Source organism: Eschrichtius robustus, chromosome 3 (assembly GCF_028021215.1).
Source record: "Eschrichtius robustus isolate mEscRob2 chromosome 3, mEscRob2.pri, whole genome shotgun sequence".
NCBI classification, from domain to species: Eukaryota; Metazoa; Chordata; class Mammalia; order Artiodactyla; family Eschrichtiidae; genus Eschrichtius; species Eschrichtius robustus.
Window position 1 is genome coordinate 26588385 of NC_090826.1, and position 19841 is coordinate 26608225.

At 55.2% G+C, this 19841-nt stretch overlaps 1 protein-coding gene across 4 annotated transcripts in view; it reads left to right on the forward strand.

Annotated features, from left to right (window-relative positions):
• Positions 1-389: 389 nt before the first annotated feature.
• ZNF362 (zinc finger protein 362) overlaps positions 390-19841 on the forward strand; it is a 37759-nt gene continuing 18307 nt past the window's right edge. The window contains exons 1-2 of one of the 4 annotated variants that reach the window (XM_068539448.1): positions 1390-1606; positions 15165-15290. Coding sequence is in view for 1 of the 4 variants with exons in the window: in XM_068539449.1 (XP_068395550.1) it covers positions 15253-15290 (38 nt within the window). In the remaining 3 variants the exon portion in view is untranslated. Of the gene's footprint in view, positions 433-1389; positions 1607-15164; positions 15291-19841 lie in introns of those variants that run through there. The other 3 variants (XM_068539449.1, XM_068539451.1, XM_068539450.1) reach the window with 3 other exon arrangements.

Consider the following 19841-nt stretch of genomic DNA (forward strand, 5'->3'; position numbering starts at 1 on the left):
ACCTAATTCCCACTACACATATGTATTGTGCTCTGCTCGGTGCCAGGCACTGTGCTTAGGGCTTGAACACAAGTGGTCCACGTGGGCGCTGTCCTCCAGTTGCTCACAGCCTTGACATCCTGTGTTAGACTGGAATCTCCAGGAGGGCAGGGATTTTGTCCAACTTGCTCATAGCTGTGTTTCCAGCCAACCAGCACGGCGTCTGATAGGAGGTCCTTAATCACTATTTAACGAATTGGGAAATGCTTCCCGGAGGCAGGCAAACACTGGCAGGTGATTGTTTATGTGTGTGTCCTTCCCCGGGGGACTGGGTGCTCCCTGAGGGCAGGGCCAGCCTTGATTCATCGTGGCCTAGAGGCCGGCTGGCAGTGAGTGAGTGTCACAGGAGGTCTGAGCCCGGTGAAAGGACCCAGGGACTGGCCGCCGCCTCAGGTAGAAGTGAAGTTTGGAAGCTGACACAGCCCGGGAGGCCGAATCGGGAGGACTTGGTGACTGATTGGCTGGGGAGGGTGAAGCGGGAGGAGGAGTCACACACAGATGGCTCTGAGGTCTGGAGCTGGGGGACAGCCGCTGCCACCTCTGAGAGACTCGGCGAGGACAGCCACTGACAACCTCCGGCGGCCCCACCCTTTGGGGGCTCGGGCCTAGGGCCAGGGAGCGCCGGAGCTTACTGAGGGAGGGGGTGGCCTGGCCTGTACAAACTTCTCCCCCTCCCCCCATCCCCGTGTCCTCGACTTAAAAACAAAAATCTCAGCCTGGATTTTGAGCGCGATCGTTGGTTATCAGGTGTGGGAGCCCATCCTGGGGGTCCCCTCCTGCCTGCCGTCTGCGAGGGAGACCCCCAGGCGCGGCCTGGCCCCGCGCGGGCTCGGCCTGGTCGGGGCCGCGGCCCGCCAGGCCCAGGTCCCCAGTCCACCGTCGCCGGGGAGGGGGCCTGGGCGGGACAATGGCCGCGGCAGCCGGGGCCCCGGGAGCCCCCGTGCTGGGGAAGGGGCTGGCCTAGGGCCGGGCGCCGGTGCCCTCCCCGCGCGGCTCGGGCGGGCGGAGGGGGGCGAGGAGTTCCTTTGTGGCTCTGCCTCCGGCGCGGCGCGGGCGGGGGGCGCCGCGCAACTTTGGGAGGCGGCAGCGGCGGCGGCGGCGGCGGTGGCGAGCGCGAGACGAGGCCCCGGGGCCCAAGCGGGGCCCCCAGCGCGCGGCCCGCCCCCGCCCCCCGCCCGGCCCCCTCCCCTCCCGCGCCGTCGCCCGCGCCCGGCGCTTCCCACTCGCGGGAGCCCCCGGGGCCGGACGGGCTGCGCAGCCGGAGAGGCGGGGGCCCGACGCGGCCCCCCCGGAGCCGGGCGCCTGGCGCGGGGGCTCGCCGAGCGCACGGGGGGCCGCGCGGCGCTGCAGACCCAGCCTCCCGCCGCCGCCACCGCCGCTGCCGCCGCCGCCTCGGCGCTTGCAGAACCCAGAAGTGAACAGCAGGCGACCCGGAAGGTTTGCGCGCGGCTCCGCACCGAGCCGGAGCCGGAGCCCGAGCCCGGAGCCGGAGCCCCAGCCCGGCCCTACTCGGGCCGCCGGGCGCGGGGCTGCGGCCGCGTCCCGGAGCCGCCGCCAGCACAGGCAGGTCCGTGCGGGCCCGGAGCGCGGGGAGCGGGCCTGGCGGCGGCGGGCGCCCGCCCGCGGGAAAGTTGCGCCGAGTTGCGGGCGGGGGGCCGGCCGGGGCGCGGGCGCTGTCAGCGCGGGCCGGGGCGCTCAGAGGACCCGGGGCCGCCTGCACCTCGGGCCCGGCCCAGAGTGGCGGCGGTAGCGGCGCGCGGGGTAGGAAGTGTCTCCGGCGGTGTGTCTGGTCTGCTCTCCGAGTGTGCGTGTGCCTGTGTGTGTGTGTGTGCGCGCGTGTGTGTGTTTTCTTAAGCCGGGCTATTCAAACCTGCTGCAATTCTCCGGTAAACAATGATTCATGGGGCTTAATGCAAATAAACGGATTGCAAACGACGCGGTTCGCGCACTTTGCAGCCGGCCGGGTGGAGCGGCCAGTGCCGGATTTCTCCCTTTTTTTGCAGATCTGCAGAATATGGCGTCCCTGTCCTGTTTTAAAAATAAGCCAGGCTGCCATTTTTGTTTTTCTTTTGTCTGAAAATTTTAATAAAACTGTCTGAGAATGTGGGAGAGGCGGCTGGAAGCAGAGGGGGCACCCGAAGGGTTGGCTTTTTTCCTTTTCTTTGGCGAGAGCCGCGAACCTTTCGGGGAGGTGAGACACAATGCAATTGCACTTTAAAGAGAGAGAGAGAAAAAAAAGGAAGCCTCTGGGCGATTTTGGGGGGAGGGTTGGGAATTTAAAGTTAACTCCGAAAGTTTTCTTTTTTTTTTTTTTAGTTTTTTTTTTTTTTTTCTTTTGGAAGGCGGTGAAATGCCGCGAAAGGATCTCGGGGCGCATTTCTCCCCCCAGCCAGCTGCCTCTGCGGGATTTTTGGGAAAAAGTTAACTGCCGATTTCCCCAGAGCTGCGGGGGGGATGTGGAGGATTGGGGACGGGGGTTTCGGGGGACCAGGAAATGTCTTTTGGAAGAGGCCGCGTAAAACGGCATTGTAAGGAACTATATTCTCAGATTTGGAGGAGAGGGTTGGCAATAGGGGCTCTGAGTGGGCCCTGGGTTTCCAACTAAGACCCTCGGCATGAGGAAGTAATCGTGCTCTCCCCCACCCTGTCCTGGAGCAGTGTGGAACCCTCAGAGCTCTGAGCTGGGGGTGGGGTGGGCCTGTCTCCTTCGTGGGTGGCCGGGGCCCCATTGTAGGCGGAAATCCTGCCCTGGGTGCTGGGGTGGCTCCCTGAGCCCTTGGGCAAATGTGCTTGGCAGTTGGAGAGCCCCTTCCCGGACCTGGTGGGCCTCCTGGCCCTGGTAGGTGGCTTCTGGTGGTGAATGCCCCCAGGTGGTTGGCTCTTGGCTGGGTGCAGGCCGGCAGCCCCAGTGGGACCTGTCTGAGGTGAGGGGCCAGGAGAGGTCCGGTGGTGGTCGTCTGAGCCTCTTCCCTGGGGTGTGCTCTTACCCCCTCTGCTGCCCCTGCCCTGCCCTGGAGGCTCCCTGTTGGAGGCAGTTTGGACTTGGGTGAAGTTCCTGAAGTATCTCTCTGGACAGGTCAGGGCTTGCTGGCTTTCAGGCTACAGAAGTGTTCTGAAGGACAGGCCCACGAGGTCTGGGGTGGCTGGCGCTGTCCAAGGCACCTGGGCAGCCTTGGTTGGGTGTGGTCTTTCCCTTTTGGGAAAGTTTGTCTGTCCTGGGAGGACCCTAAGCCTGTCTAACCCCTGCCCCAAGGTCTCCTGGAGGGGAGACCCTTCCAGTCACTCCTGGTCTGTGTCCTGGCTCCACAGGGTAGGGTGAGCTCACTTCGGGCAGAGCCAGGGGTTGAAGCCTGGGGCTTAGGGATTCAGGGCTGCAGAACTTGGCATGTCTGAGCCAGAGGGTACCAAGCCAGGCATTCTTCTGATGGAGAAACTGAAGTCCAGAGAGGGGAAGTGATTTTCCCAAAGTCACACTGCCAGTTAGATGGAGAGCTGAGACAGGGACTCAGATTTCAGGTTTTCATGTCTGGGCTCTCTCCATTGTTCTCTGTTGGGGGTCTGACCCCTGGAAGAGTCATTTTGGACAGAACTGGACTGGAATGGGACAGCATGTCCACCTTCACTCCTACCCCTGCCCACCACCATCATAATCCTGCCTGGGTGAAGGGAACGTTACAGTTTGCACGGTGTAGTGCATGATTGTTATCACATCAGGTTCTCCCAGAAACTCAGGTGAAATTGTCAAGGTGGGGGATACTTAACCCCATTTTAAAATTTAGGAAACTGAGGCTTGGAGAGGTTGAGCCGTAGTAGAGGAGGGCTTAAACTCAAGCTTCCGGACTCCTTGTCCAGGGAGCCTTTTCCCGGGTGGACTTTGGTAGTTGTGGACAGGTGTCTTTCCCAACTTCTAGTTTTTGATCTTTCAAATTCTTCTGCTGACCCCAGTGACTGTGTAAAAAATCTAGAAGCCCACCCCTTAAAGAGTGTCAGAGCTGAAAAGGCCCTGAGAGGTCATCTCGGCTCAGAGAGGGGCAGCCACGGGCTTGAAGTCACCCAGCAGTTTGGGTCCCAGCTAGGAGCAGAGCCTGTCTCCTGTCTCCTTTTGTCTGTGAGACACTCAGAGGGAGAGTGAAGCACTCTACCTCCCGCCAGATTCCACTGCTTGCTGGTGGTTATGGTGATGGGGCCACGGGCACTATAATGGCCAGCACCTGGCAGAGGCATGGCTTTGTCCCGGGGGCTGAGGAATAGGCTGTCTGTAGTCTGGGGGATGGGGGCAAGATGGCCCCTGGTGTGTGGGTGAGGTGTGGACTGGGTCTGAAGCTAGCCTGGCTCCAGCCCTTCCCTGGGCAGACACTTCCCTGCCTCTCTGTAAAGTGAGAGTCCTTTCTTCCTTCCTTCCTCCATTCATTCATTCATTCATCTCCATCCATTAGTTCATTCATTAGTTTGCTAGATTATTCTTTTATTCTTTCATTGTACATTCATTAGTTTATTGGTTAGTCATTTCAGTAGTCATCCATCTGCCCTCCCATCCATCCATCCATCCATCCGTTCATCTGTTCATCTGTCCAGCCACTCAATCCCTAGCTTACCTAGCCCAGGTTGGACAGCCATGTGAAATACAAGGACAGTCCTTCAGGGCTCCAAAGCTAACAGGGTGCAGAGAGCACTAGCTAGGGCAGTATCCATGGGTGCCTACATGAGTCCCCAGGGAAGGTCTCTTGGAGAAGCAGGGGCTTGAAAATACCACTACCATGATGGTGAATCTGGGTCCTGGGTCCAAGATCCATTTGTCTTTACAGTTTGTACAGTGTGGTGTATGGCTCGTGTGACTTTGGGCACATTCTTCCCCTCTCTGAGCCTCGATTTCTTGATCTTTAAAATGGGGTAATCTCTGTGACTCTCTCATGGCTTGTTGGGAACGAACACAAGAGTGTCTGTGATGTCTCCCCGCCGTGGCCAGGCATGTAGTAGGAGCCCAGTGTACACCAACTGAATTAGAAGGATTGTTGATTACCAACTCAGGCCCTACCTCGATTTTGAAAACCATTGTGCTGGTTTCAGAATGAGCCCAATGATCTGGGGACCCTGAAAGCCTTGTTTAGCCTTGTCATTCCCCTGCTGAAACTCTTTTAATATTTCCTAGGCATTTTGAAGAACAAAAATCCAAAGTCCTTTAGAGGCCTACCAGGCCCTTTATGGTCTGGGCCTGCCCATCCCTCGACTTCAGCTCCCCCTCTACCCGCCAGTCTCACCACTTCCAGCCACACCAGCTTCTTTCTGCACCTGGAATTTACAAAGCCTGTTGGCAGGGCCTTTGCACATTCACCCCCGACCTGGAATGCTTGCACGGCTGGCGCCTTCTTGTTTTACAGGTTTTGACTCAGTTGGGGCTTCCCTGGCCACCTTGTCTGTGATAGCTTCCCACTGTCACTCTCGGTCACATCAGCCCTTGCAGCTCTCATCAGTATCCGAAACTTCCTCATGTATTTGTTTATTTGCACTTCTTTTTTTTTTTTTTTTTTTTTAATTAATTAATTAATTTATTTTTGGCTGCGTTGGGTCTTTGTTGTTGCACACTGGCTTTCTCTAGTTGCGGCGAGCGGGGGCTACTCTTCGTTGCGGTGCGCGGGCTTCTCATTGCAGTGGCTTCTCTTGTTGCGGAGCATGGGCTCTAGGTGCGCCGGCTTCAGTAGCTGTGGCACGCGGGCTCAATAGTTGTGGCTCACGGGCTCTAGAGCGCAGGCTCAGTAGTTGTGGCACACAGGCTTAGTTGCTCCGTGGCATGTGGGATCTTCCCCGACCAGGGCTCGAACCCGTGTCCCCTGCATTGGCAGGCGGATTCTTAACCACCGCGCCACCAGGGAAGTCCCTATTTGCACTTCTTGCCTGTCTGCACAGCTGGCACATGCTTAACCCCATGCAGGCGAGGGGGCAGGTGGGTCCAGCACGGGGTGGCTGTGGCTTTGGTGGACGTGAGGAGATGCCCGGGGAGCCCAGGTGTGGCGGCAGCCCTGGCTGCGGGGCAGCCCCTGGGAGATGAAGTGACACCAAGCTCTGCCCTCTCCTCCGCTGGGAGGCTCCGGGCTGTTGTCAGGAAATAATGAGATGATTAAATCATGGGATCTAAGAATCCTAGTCTCTTTCAGTCTCAGAACCTTAGCATCTAAGAAGATTTCCGCCTCAGAACCTTTGACACTGGAGTCTGCACTTGATCCAATCTGGGACTTAGACCCTTTACAAAGAGCTCTCACTGCCTTACTTATTTAGTGGCCCAGAGTGCTTACATTGTGCCAGGCCGTGTTCCAAAAGGCTTTATAAATGTTGACATATTTAATCCTCATTGTTATTACCCCCGTTTTACAGCCAAGGAAATGGAGGCACAGAGAGATTAGGTAACTTGCCCAAGGTCACAGAGCTCAACAGGCACATTGTGCGATTTGAACCCAGCACTCTGGGACTCTGCCTTAGAATCCCACAGCTGGTGAGGGGAAGCCCAGCCTCACCTGACCCCTGCACAGAGCGGGAACCCCCTTCCCACATCCTTGACAAGAGGGCCTCTGATCTCCGCTAGAGTGGCAGGGAGTTCCCTCCTCACCAGTCCCCCTAGCCTCCCTTTGTCAGACAATTGTCATTGCTGGAAAGGTCTTCTTTACACAGTGTGAAGTACTGCACCTCCCCCTGTGAATAACACTTGGGAAGTGATGTTAGTGATAGACGGTTTCCCAGTGCTTTTGACCTTATAGTTTCATGACTTCAGTAGCTTCTTTCTCCCCACTGGGTTGTGAGCTCCCTGAGGGCCTCCTTGGTGCCCGGTGTTGAATGTATGACCGGGCATCGAGTGTACATGCATCCCGAGCTCCTCCTGTCTCTGTAGCACCGTGCTAGGCCCTTGTCCAGGGTATTGGAAAGGCTTGGTGTACTGGGGGAAAGAGGACAGTTATCTTTCCATGTAGCCGCATGTATACCCAATTCGTGGAGAACCATTTGAGATCTAAAGTCACGCACTAATTGAGGAGAGGTGGACCTCACAGATTATCCAGCCAAACCTCAGTCTGTCCATTGGGGAAACTACAGCGGGAAAGGAGAGGAGTAGGTCTTGTCCACACCTCCCGACGCTTTGCCTGGTGGGCTTTCCTCTCCTCGGGTGCCGACAGGCTGCCACAATATGTGCCTTGGGGTTCAAAGGCAACGACAGCCCTGGTTGGGGAGCTGCTCCCTCTGTTGCTTCGGCCTCCTCGTCTTCACAATGGGGGTAACACTCCTCGAGGTGCAGGGCTGCAGAGGGCCCAGCGCCCCACCTGGACTTGGGTGGGATTGAGAGGTGGGTGGAGTGGAAGTGGGTTGGGGGCTGTGGGTTTGGCTTCGTGGAACCAGGGCTGGCGCCGGGCTTTGGAGGCTGGTAGGATTCGGGGACGGGGCGGAGTGGTGTGTTGAATGGATAAGGTGTGTGGGGAAGGCCAAGGGATTTGGCTCTGGGGCCCAAAGCGTCCTCCCTTGTCCCTGCCTCATCCGTGTGGCAGGATATCCTTGGGGGGCGGTCCCTACCATTTGAGTCCTTCTCTGAGCTTTGGGCAAAGGCTTCATGTTCCTTGAGGGGACAGCTTAGCCATTTCAGGTTCTGGGGTTCAATGGGAGGATACCTGGCTGGGACGGGCACACCCCCCCGACACACTCAAATACACACACTTGCACATATTCATACTGTCAGCCATTCTGCTTCCACCTTTGACCCTGGTCCCCCTGCCCCACTTTTGCCAATTTGAGGTGCTCCCCTTCTATTTCAGAAACACCACCAGAGGTGCCCCAAACTGGGCCTATAGGAGCCAGGAGTTCAGGAGACAAGTCCACACACATGATACACACACATCACACAGAAGCACGTGTATGCACTCCTGCCACCCACAGCTTACACACATGTTCATATACCCGTGTGCACCTGCCAGGAAACAACACACAGCTGCCTGCCTGCCCCTCCTCGTGTACTTCCACACTCTTGTACACGCCATGTTTATCACCTGCACGCAGGCATACTCATGCGCACATGTGTTTTACACGTAGGTGCCTCTTACACCAGCCTCACGTTCTGGCCTTGCACACTGCCTCCTGCACACCCGTGCACTTGTGTGTGCCCACACCCTGCCCGGATCTGCTTGCAGCCTGCCTGGACCTCCCACCTTCACTCAGCAGGACTTCTTGAGCATTTACTATATACCAGGGCCCACGCTCCATGCTGGGGACAGAGGTGGGGAAAACTGATATCGTTTCTGCCCTGGTCGGGGAGACATTAGACAAACACAAATGATGATATGATTACAGACTCTGGTAACTGCTGGAAAGGAACCACTTTCCTACCATGAGGAAAGTGGTGCTTTTAGATTTACTATAACCAGTGACGATAATCGTGTGTGTAGGGGAGAGGGGCTTGTGGGAGGAAGTGATAGCTGAACTGGCTTGAAGTTTTCCAGGTGAGGGCATTCCAGGCAGAGGGAACAGCTGGAGCAAAGGCCCCGAGGTGGGAAACCAAGGAACATGGAGAAGGCGGTAGCCCTGAGACCTGGGGGAGGTGGGCCTGGCCTGCCAGGGCCTGTAGTAGGTCTTCCCTGGCCTCGACCCCGACCCACATGTCCAACTCAGGCCCTCTCCATCCCTCTCTCTGACCAGCCCAACCTTCCCTTTGCTGCCTTACCCTGCTCAGGGCCCACTCTACCTGCTGGCCTCCACCCCGGGCCTGAGCCCTGTCTGTCCTGCCCCACCGGCTGCCCACCCCAGGGGTCTTGAGATACAGCATGAGGACAGGCTCTGACCACCTCCTGGGGGTTCCCGGCCTGGGACCCCTAGGACCTGTCTAGAAAGCTCCTGGGGGCCAGGCCACAGCTGGGGTTCAGCAGCTGGCTCTCTTGCTTTGTGTAATCCCAGACTTGGCTCTCCACTGGTCTGCCAAGCAGCCCCTGTGGGGCCTGAAAGGCTCCCCGAGCTGCTGCATCCACCGCCCCCCAGCCCAGGTGATGTCTCTGGTTGGTCACATTTCCATGTGGGTCTTTGAAATGTTGGGAAAGTCTCCCGAGTGCCTCGGAGAACCTAATGACAAAACCGCAACGACCAACACTGAATCCTTACTGTGTACCAGGCACTGTTCTAAAGACTTGTTACGTATTCACTCATCGAATCCTCACAAAGACACTGAGGCCATACCTTTATCATCCCAGTTTGGTAACAGTCTCTGGGGCTTTGACCCAGGTTGTCTTGTTCCAGAATCTTTACTTTTAACCCGTCAGTGGCCACATCGCCCCTCAGAGGGTCCAAGAATCCAGGCTGTGATTTAGTTGAATCTCTTTGTTTTATAGAGGAAGGAACAAAGGCCCAGAGAGGAAATGGACTTGCTAAAGGTCACACAGCGGGCAGATGGCAGAGGCGTCCAACTCCCTCTGCCCTCACCAGCCGCACGACCTTGGGCAGGTTACATCTTCTCTGAGCCTCATTCCTGACCCCAAGCAAGGGAGAGATTGCCATGGAAGCCAGCAGGGTGGGACCTTTGGGGGATGTGAGGACTGCAATCTAGAAGGGACACGGGTGGGGGCTTTTGGGCCCCCTGGATGTGTGCTTGGTAATAAGTCGTTGAGCTGCTCATTTTTGTTCCAGGCATCTTTCTGAATGTGTGTTACGTTTCAAAATGTTCACAGCATCCACCTCACAGGGTCGTTAGGAGCCTGAGTGAGAAATACTTGTAAAGCACCTAATAGTGCCTGATATGGAAGAAGTGCTCAGTGATTTATTATTATTGTCATTTCACCCTGGCAGAAGGAGTTCCCTGTGGGGATGGGAGCTGGGGACCCAAGGGGAAATGGAAGCAGAGAAGGGCATGTGTTCAAAGCCTGCAGAATGTCCTCTCAGCCCTGAGAAGGCGGTCATGGCCCATTCCCTGGTGAGGGTACTGGGGCTCCCAGAGAGGGTCACCTCCCTGGGTGTCTGTGAGTGGCTGGTGGTAGGAGAGGGGAGGGACAGGGAGGGGAAGGGACAACATCCCAGCTTCCATTGACCAGGGTGCACACAGCAGCCCCCTCCCGCTCTGATCAGCCCCATCAGCACAATGAAAACGGCCCTTCGCAGCCCTGCAGGGCTGTGGAAACCCAGCCTAATTGGATCCAGGACCCTCAGAGGCCTAGTTCCTCACAGGAAGTTCCCAGGAACAAGTTTCCGAGGCTGGCCTGGGTACTGGGGGTGGGGTGGGGGGCAGCAGCTGGGACTCAGGGCTCTGGCTGTGTGGAGTTGGGGGCACATGGAGGGCAGAGGGGTCATGGGAGGAAAACTGAGCACATGGGGTCTCAAAGCGCTGGGAAGGTGGGAAACCTCAGCTTCCCTCTCGTAGACCATCTCCTGCTTGTTCCTTCCAGGCCATCCTTCTGGCCCCATGATGACTTGTCTGTTGAAAACCTTGACCATGGCCTTTCCTGGGTCAGGGACCCCTGAACATGGCCCCTCATGGCCTTTCATCCAAGCGCTTTATCCTGGAACTCTGGCCCTTTATGAACTGCCCTGGCAACTTTTCCCTCCTTCCCCTGTGAATTCCTGCACTGGGCCCACACTAGACCAAACACGAGGCCACGTGCTTTCCTGCCTCGGGGCCTTTGCACATGCATTTCTTCCCACCCGGCTTGCCCTTCCCTGGCATCTCTCTGTTGACATCTCCCCTTCCTGCCATCAGTAAGTCCCACCTTCATGCAGTCTTTGTTCACCCCTCAATGGGATGAGCTCATCTTCTCAGGAGCACCCCCGCCCCTAGTGCAGCCATATGCCAGCAGTACCTTGTTGCCCCTCCCTGGGTCAGGGGGCTTTTTTTTTTTTTTTTCCAGGGGGCATTTTTGAGAAAGCTTTTCTGTCCTAGGAAGCTAGCAGCTTTCCATGTCTTTGCACACATGCCCCTCTGCTCTCTCTCTACCCTCTTGCTCTCCTGGCAGACTTCCCCATCTTCAAGACCCGCATGGACAGACCCCCCTCCTCCCATGGCTTCCCTCAGTGAACATTATCGAGCAGCTAGGGTGAACTAGGCACTTGAGCACCTACTGTGTGGCCGGTGCTAGGCTCTGGGGCTGCAGCAGTGGCCCTGTCCTTGAGGGTCATGGCTGGAGGCAGTGTTTAGAGGCGTGATACAGAGGTGGGGTAGGGGGAATGCAGGGGGCCACAGGCATGTGTAACAGGAGAGGGTCAGAGAGTGACCTTCAGCTGAGACCTGAAGGAAGAGCTGGGTGAGCTGTGCCACTGAGTCTGGATATAGGGTTGTAACCAAGAATCAGACCCAAGCCCTGATCTCACTGACACCTGGGGGACTGGACAGATAAGTTATCAGGCAATTCTAGGGTAGGGGGATACGTGCTTAGGTAAGGGGAGCCCAGGAGGCTGTGGGAGCTCAGGGGAGAGGCTGCAAATGTAGCCTAGGATGGGGCTGTCGATCAGGAAGGTTTCCTCTAGGCAGTGACACCTCAGCTGACTTCTGATGGCTGATGGGCATCTGACAAGGTTCCAACTGGATGACGGCCCCCCACGTGGAAGGGCATAGCCTGTGCAAAGAAAGGCACGGTGGCATGAGAGCAACTTGTTTTGGGAACCTGCAGGTAGTTTAGTGAGGCTGGAGGGGAGGGATGCATGTGGCCAGCAAGGCCTCCTTAGCAAAGGCCCTGGGCCACCCTGGGGAGTTTGAACTACACCCCAAAAGTTATGGCAACCCAATAGGGATTTTAAGCAGGAGAGTGAGTGAGTGGGCAGGCTTTCTTTTGTTTGGCTTTGGCTCCCAAAGTCCCCAGATAGGCAGGGGAGTCCCTCTCTGACTGCACTCCTGGCCGGGGTCTGGGGTAGGGCTTGAGGCTCACTGTGGGACTTTGAGCAAGCCCCTGACTCTCTCTGAGCCCCTCTCTCCTCCTGGGTAAACCTGCAGGGCCTGAGGCCAGGATCCTAGTGGGGCCGTAGGCAGAGGCTGGGGTGTCTCTCTTGGCCAAAGCTGCCTGAACCTTTAGTTTTATTAAAAATATTCCTTAAAAAGTCACGTAGCCACGTTTCAGAAAAGTCGGAGCATAGGGAAATGAAATATACCAAAACCCACCCCCGTTTCTGTCCCCACCCCAAGCCTGAAACACACCACTGCTAGCATTTCGGTGTTTCCTTCCTATCTTTTCCCTCAGCACCCGGTTTTCATATAGATGTCATTGCTCTATCTATACAAATAATTTTAAACTCTTCCCTTCCCCCCCAACTAATGTTGTATCATGAGTATTTCCTAAATGACTGCAGGGTGGTTGTAATCCCTCTTTTTAATGGATGTGGTGTCAGGGTGGAAAACATGGGCTCTGGAGCCCGACTTTCTGAGTTCAAATCGTATACACACTGCTTGACTTTGGGCAAGTTACCTAATTTCTCTGTGCCTCAGTTCCTTGTAAGGTTGATATGAATGTTAAATGAGTCATTGCAATGCCAGTAAACATTGGCTATTATCAACGACTGTAGAGTATCACTGTGTAACATGATTTACAGAGCCATCCATCCCCCTATTTAAAATTTTGGCTGTTCCAGGTTTTTGCTACTGTAAAAAAACCATTGAAGCAAACAGCTTTGTGCATAAAACTTTGTCTATATTTGGGGTATTTCCTAGGGACAGATGACCAAGAATAGGATTGCTAGGCCAGGAAGTCTGAAAATTTTTATAGAGCTCATGGCACGTTATTGACAGATTGTTTTCAGAAATGTTTGTTCCAGTTTACACTCCCAGAAATAATGCATGGGAGTGCCATTTCACCATACCCTCACCAGCATTGAGTATTATCATTTTCTTATTGCTTTTTGCTATTTTAACATGTGAAGTTCATTTAATTTTCACTGCTAGGGAGGCAGAACCATTTTCTGTGTTTATTAGCTGTTAACAACTTTTTTGGTCTGCTAGTCTCTCAGCCTCTTCTCAGATCAATTAAGAAGATAGGGCTTAGATACAGAAAATAGGGAAGAATATAACACGGGACAACATAGTGCCAGAGTGGCGGGAGGGGACTCAGAAGAGGGGGAGGGGACTTTCCTCTATCTAGGCCATGACACTTTCAGTTCCCTCTACCTAGACTATTCATTCATTCAAACATTTATCAGGTACTTTTTGGCTTAAAGGTAAATGACTCAGCCTTGATTGTGGCCTGACAGAGAGCATGTCCAACAGCAGAGATGGATGAGAAAACGGGCAGAAAATGGACTGCCAAGGGTCTGATGATGAACATGCAGGGCACAAAGGGAGCAGAGAGGAGAGGCACCCAACATAGCCTAGCAGTCCTGGAAGGCTTCCAGGAGGAAGTGGCCTGTAAACTGGGGCCTGAGGAATAAGTTGTAGTTAACCAGTGAAATGGGGAGGGCAGAGGGTTCCAGGGAGAGGTGAGGAAGTGAGAAGGGAAGTGGAGCACTGGGGGAGCGCTCGGTCTGGCTGGGCAGAGTGGAAGGCAGAAATAACCACTGAGGCCAAAGAGGTCAGCAAGGGCCAGGCGTGGAAGGCCTAAGGAATCCAGACCTTGTCTGGAGGGAAGGAGGGAGCCATCAAAGGTTTTCAGTAGGGGAATGTTGTGATCTGATTTGTATTTTAGAAATATCACAGTGACTGCAGTAGGAGAATGGAATGGGTTGTGTGGGTAGAGGTGAGGGACCCTGGGAGGAGGCGATAGCTGAGGCCAGAGCAGAAAGGGCTCCGGACCAGGGCAGGGAAGGTGTGGAGATAATCCCTGTGGAACCCTGACGAGCTTCAAAGTGCCAATTGAATGTCACCCCTGCCAGGCAGCCCTTGCCGACATCTGCCATGACCCACCAGGTCATATGTACCTGGAGGTTGGGGCCTGTGCAGGGCGTGGCATGCGACGGTCAGTTGAGTGCCCACCATCCCTGACCCTGATCCCCCTTGCTCCTCCCTGCCTCCAGACCCTCCATCTGTTCCCCCCACCCCCTTGGCTACCAACCACTTTCTTTCTCTTTTTTTAAGAATAAATTTATTGTTTTCATTATAAAAGCAACAACAACATTGCAGAGTATCTGGAAATTAGAGAAACAAAGACAAAAAACCAGATCAGCTCCAGCCGCCACCCCCAGCGCTCCCAGCCTCCCTCTGGGCGTGGTTCCCTGCAGCTTTTTCTGACGCAGGTTTTTATTTTTGCCTCCTTGTAATCATAGTATCCGGACAGTTTTGGGTCCTGCTCTCTCCCATTTGCTTTGTTGGGAGCTAGTTCCCCTGTGGCCATGGGGTCTGGGCAGATCTCATTTTTTAATGTCTCTGGGCTGGTCTGGGGATGGGGTAGGTGGGACAAAAGTTGCTGTCCTGCAGCGGGCAAGGCTAATCACATTCCCCCTTGGGCTGTCCATTTTCTTTGTGTCTGTTTGTCTAGGCCTGAACCTCCCCAGGTGGCAGGGCCTGGCACCTGGTGTGCCCCTCCCTCAGTGCCCCTGCCCCTACTGCCCCTTTGTGGAGCTTGATAGGCTGGCCTCAGAGGCCACCGTCCTGGGAAAGGGTGATGGACAGACCTGGTTTCCAATCCAGACTCAGTTCTGTGACCTCAGGCAAGTTACTTAACCTCTCTGGACCTCAGTTTCCTCATATGTATAATGCGTCTATTGCAACAATAAAATAATGGCTGTAAAATGCCCTGCTACCATTCCTGGCCTATTTTAAGTGTTCGGGAAAAGGTAGTCGGTATTATTGTGCTTCTTCATTCTACAAAGAGTTTCTGAGACCCCGTTGGACTAGATGCTGGAATGGCAGAGGTGAATGAGCACCACTTCTACCTGTGAAGAGCTCACAGTCTGGTGGGGAAGTCACCCAGGGAAACATGACTGCACCAGGGTGTGATCAGACCTGTAGTGCTTCACCAGATCTGGGTGGCATCCTAACTCCATCACTTGCTAGCTGTGTGACTTTGGGCAAGTTGGTCAACCTCTCTGAGCTGCAGTTTCCTCTTCTGTTAAATGTACATCTCACAGGGCCACTGGGAAAATTCAGTGATATGATGCGTGTAACATACTCAGCACAGTGCCTGGCAAGTAGTAGGTGTTGAAACCAATGGTAGCTGCCATTTATTATTATTATTGTTATTGTTATTCCCATATACAAGGTGCTGTTGGGAACACAGAGGAAGTGACTGACTGGGGGTTCAGGGAAAGCTCCGTAGAAGAGGGAACACTTGAGCTGGGTCTTGAAGGATGAGTAGAAGTTCACCAAGTGGGAAAGGACACTCTAGGTAAGGAGCCTGTGATTCCAGGTTGAAATCTGTCAATGAGGGGTTTGTTCTTTGGGGGAATAAGGCAATTGTGTTCATCCCAACTTCCCCGAGTGCCCCTCACTGCCTCCTTCCGGGTCTGCCTGGGGGCTATGTGCGCTCACCCTCCTGTAATAGCATCCACCTGTGACTCTGTCCTGGTGGCTGTGGGGTCCTGCCCGTGGGAGTTGCCATGTCCCCATCTGTCCATGTTTGGGACCACAGATCTGGCCTGTCGGAGTTTGGTGCTGTCTGTCTGCATGTTCCTGTGACTCTGTCTGTCTGTGTCGGTGTCCAGAGGACCTCCTGGGCCACACCTTGGAGGGCAACCTGCATGCTTCCTTGGCCTCCAGCTCTAACCAAATAGCCAGGCCTCCTTGGTCACCCTTTTCCCTGGCCCAGGGTAGCCCCCGCCTCTCACTTCCGTTCCATTCCCTGGGGGCCTTCGACCAGTTCCCTCTCACTGCCTCCTCTCCTGGCTTCTCCAGGCCCGCCTACACTCAGCAGTCAGAGGGGCCTTTCTAAACCACAGATTCTGTCCTGTCACCTACTGCTTCAAGTCCAGACTCCAGGCCTCAGATTCTGGAACCGCCTTTCTAGGTCTGACCCTGGCCGTTGGCTCTAGCCTCATGTCCTGTCTCCCGGTCTACACTGATCACTTTAGCTCGCCTCACGCACTGTGTTGCTTCTCACCCCTGGGCCTTTGCACAGGCTGCTGCTTTTGCCAGGAATGCTCCCCACTCCTTCTTTGCCCGGCTAACTCCCACTCATCCTTTAAGACCTAAAGCACGTATCACCTCCGCTGGGAAGTCCTCCCTGATCCTTTCTTTCCATCCTGTGCTCTGGGCTGCTCATCCCTGACTTGGGGGGCAAGAGCAAGTGACTTGCCCAAGATCACACAGCTGGTGTTTTGGAGCCAAGATTTGAACCTGGGTGCACTGGGCTCCAAATAAAGCAGGTTGTTCCATGGTCCAGGTGAGGGGATAGTAGCTAGGACTTATGAAGAGGATGGAGTGGATTTGAGAGAGTTTGGAAATGGAATCCTGAAGACGTGGCTGCTGGTGTATCTGAGCTGGGAGGGGAGGGAGGGGACGTGCTGTGGATGAGTGTCTGTGGCAGGAGCATCTGGGCAGATGGCGATGCCCTGCTCAGAGGGGATCGCTAGGGGAGTACATATCCTAGGGGAAGACCAAGTCCAGCTCAGGCCTGCTGAGTCTGAGCAGCCCATGAGTCGTCAGGGAGGTAACTGGAAGGTGGGCCTGGAGCTCCAGGGGGCAGCCTGGTCTGGGGGTGGAGACCTGGGGGTTGACTGGTATTTAAAGTCCTAGAGTGGATGGGCCACCCAGGGACTGAGGCCAGTGGAAGAGGGGAGGCTTCCGCCCACCCTGAGGAGCCCAGGCTGCGCGGGGTGGGAGCTGGGAAAGAGACTGAGAAGATGAGGAACCCAGGGCTCGCGGCACACAGATCTTCTCAAAGGGCCCAGGTGGCCGGGAGGCCATGAAAGACAGGACTGGAAGGTAGCCCTTTGGCTTTGACTGCATGGAGGTCCCTGGTGGCATGTGGCAGGCCTCACAGGCAAAAGTTCTTTTTTTGCAGAAGCTTGTGGCACGTGTCTGCTTCCTCCACTTAGCTCAGGGCTCCCAGAGGGCAGGGCTCTTCTCTTTGCCTACGGTTCCCCAGCACCGGTCCCCAGTTTGGCCCAGAGGATGTATCCAGAACGAATGGATGGGCGGATGGTTGGGTGGGCGGCTCTAGGAGGTGTTTCATTCATTGACCCATCCAACTTTTTTCACCTTTTAGAGCAAGAAAAACAGAATGACAGCTTGCTTGCCCTACTGCAAGGATCAGGGCTGTGAGTCTCGAGGCTCAAAGCACAGTCTTGGCTTCTGTCTGGGGCATGAAGCCCAGTCTGCATGTCCTCCCCAACCTCCAGCATGTCTCCTCTGCCTGTCGGGCGTGGCCACTCAGCCCTAGCCGGCCTGGCTCCTCTGCCCCAGGCTCCTCTGCCCCAGGCTCCTCTGCCCCAGGCTCCTCTGCCCCAGGCACTGTCCTCAGGCTCCTCCCGCTGACCTGGGTCCTCCGAGCTTCAGGCTCCCCGGCTTAGCACACTGCCTGACGCCTCCTCGCCAGCAGCACTCAAGGCCCTGCTGGCTGGCCTCACTCTCCTGCTCCCTTTGGTGTCAGTGGGTGGCTGCTCCCTGTCCCAAACCTGCCTTGTACTTTCATACCTCCGTGTCTGCTCACACTGTTGCCTCTGCCTGGATGCCCTTCTGCCTTGTCCATCTGTCCTAAACAGACATCTGACCAGTCTCTCTCCTGCTTAAAATCTCTCCCTCAACACAAGGTCTGCGTGGCTCAGCCCAGCCCCGGCCACCCTGTCACGCGGGTCCCAGGGCTGCACAGGTGCACACCCACCTAGGCGGCTTGTTGGGGGGCTCACATGAGATGCTCTTGAGGCACACCTGGCAATGTGCCTGACACTCAGTAAGGGCTCAGCAGACGCTCCCCCCCGCCCCCGCCTGCCTTCCCTGCGCTGACACACGGTAGATGTACACCAGTACCTGGGTCACTGACCAAATCATTAAGTTACTTAAGCCCAGCCAGAGAAGGACACAGAGAAATGAAGCAGAGGCTGTGCGGATTAGAGTACATGACCCAGGGCAGACCCTTCCCCTCTGTGTGCCTGCTTCCCCAACCAGGGTGAGGGGTGGTCCCTGGCTGACCAGGGGCCTGATAAGTGGCAGAGAGGATGCTCTATCCCGGCTATGGGACACGGTACCTCCCTGACCAGGGTGGAGTTTGGGGAAGCCTGGACTTGGCATTGAACTGAGGAGGAGGAGAGGACAGCTCCCCCAGAACTGTCTGAGGAACAGTCGGGTACAGTGGGCAGAATCCTGGGCCAGGGCAGGAATGAAGCAGAGTGGCCTGTTTCAATCCCATTTTACAGATGAGGAAAACTGAGGCTCAGAGAGCCGATGCCCAACACTGCAGCGCAGCGCTCCCTCCTGTTTCCCCATCCGTGTGGCCAGGAGCAAGTGCTTCCCTCCTGGTGCCCTACCTCCTTCCTCTGTGAAATGGGGGTGAAGATTTTCCCTGCTTCCTGGGGCTCTGCTGAGAATGCTGCTGGATACAGAGGGCTTTGTACGCTGTCAGCAGTGCTAGATAACTGTGTGGGACTGTCTTTAAAATAATTCTGATTATTTATTTATTCATTTATTCATCCTGTCACACAACTCATGTTGTTGATCACCTTCTGGGCCTGGGTGCCGGGGATGCCAAGCTGAACGAGACAGATGTATCCAATTCCCAGGCCTCTCTGAGGCAGCTCCCCAGCTCCTCTTCCCCTCAGCCCTGGAACCTCCTCACCCTGGCTTTACAGCTCAGACCCCTTCACGGTTTCCCCAGTGGACAACAGCAAGGGGGGAGGGACAGGTCTGAGGCTGCTGGGTGGATGGGTAGTGGGTGCTATGCCATCCTAAGACAGGACATATTCACAATCCTACAGTCAGCATGCTTTGTCCTTCCCCCTGAACAGCTAAGGGACTGGTGAGCTGGACTTTGGAGTCAGGCAGATTAGAGTGGGAATCTCAGCTCTCTGCTTACTTGCTGTGTGACCTTGACCAAGTCACTCCACCTCTCTGAACTTCAGTTTCCTTAGTAGTAAAATGGGGATGATAAGAGTACCTGCCTCTTGGTGTCAGTATGCCTGGCACAAGGTGGGTACTTAGTAAATGGCAGCCTTCTCACTATTTTTATTGTGTTGAGGTCTTTCTTTGAAAGGAGAAGTTCCAGGGATCTGGAGCAGTCAGGGAGAACTCCAGGCAGGAAGTGCTTCTGGTATTGGGTTGTGAAGGATGGGCAGGGTTGGATGGGTGGAGAGAAGGGCAGCTTGGTCTCTGTGGGTGGCGGGAGCAGGAGGGCTTTTAGAGCTGCCCCAGCCACCCAGAGGAGGATACTCTTGAGTCCCAGCCTGGCCAGGCTTGGACCCCAAGCGGGCCCCCAGGCTGGGAGTGAGAGGCAAGGACCTTTGCATACAGGTATTGAGTCGTCTGCATGTGGATTTGTTCCACCAAGGACTGGGGTTTGCAAAGCAAGTTCCCCAGAGGAACTGGCTTGAGCAAATCTGATTTCTAGTCTTGACTCTGGCACCCTAGCCCTGTGGTCTTGGACAGGTCTCTTTCCTTCTCTCCAAGCCTCAGTTTCTTCACCTATAAAATGGGATAATACCTCCTGTGCCTACTTCTCAAGTAAAGATCACAAGAGATAATTTCTATAAAAGATCTTTCTTAAAGTGTTCTGATTAGGTTGTATCCTTATTGAGGGCTTTTTCCTGAAATCCTCTGCCTGTGATTCCAGTAGGGGCTTCTCCCACTTGTAGGGCCAGGAAAAAAGGTTAAAGGCACTTCATTTCAGCCTTGCCTATCATAAGAAACAGTTCCATTTAAGCAACCAATACCAGTAGGTATTTAGTTAGTAATTTCTGTAAGAGAGAGATAAATAAGAGAAATTTGATAGGGAGCAAGACTTAATGGA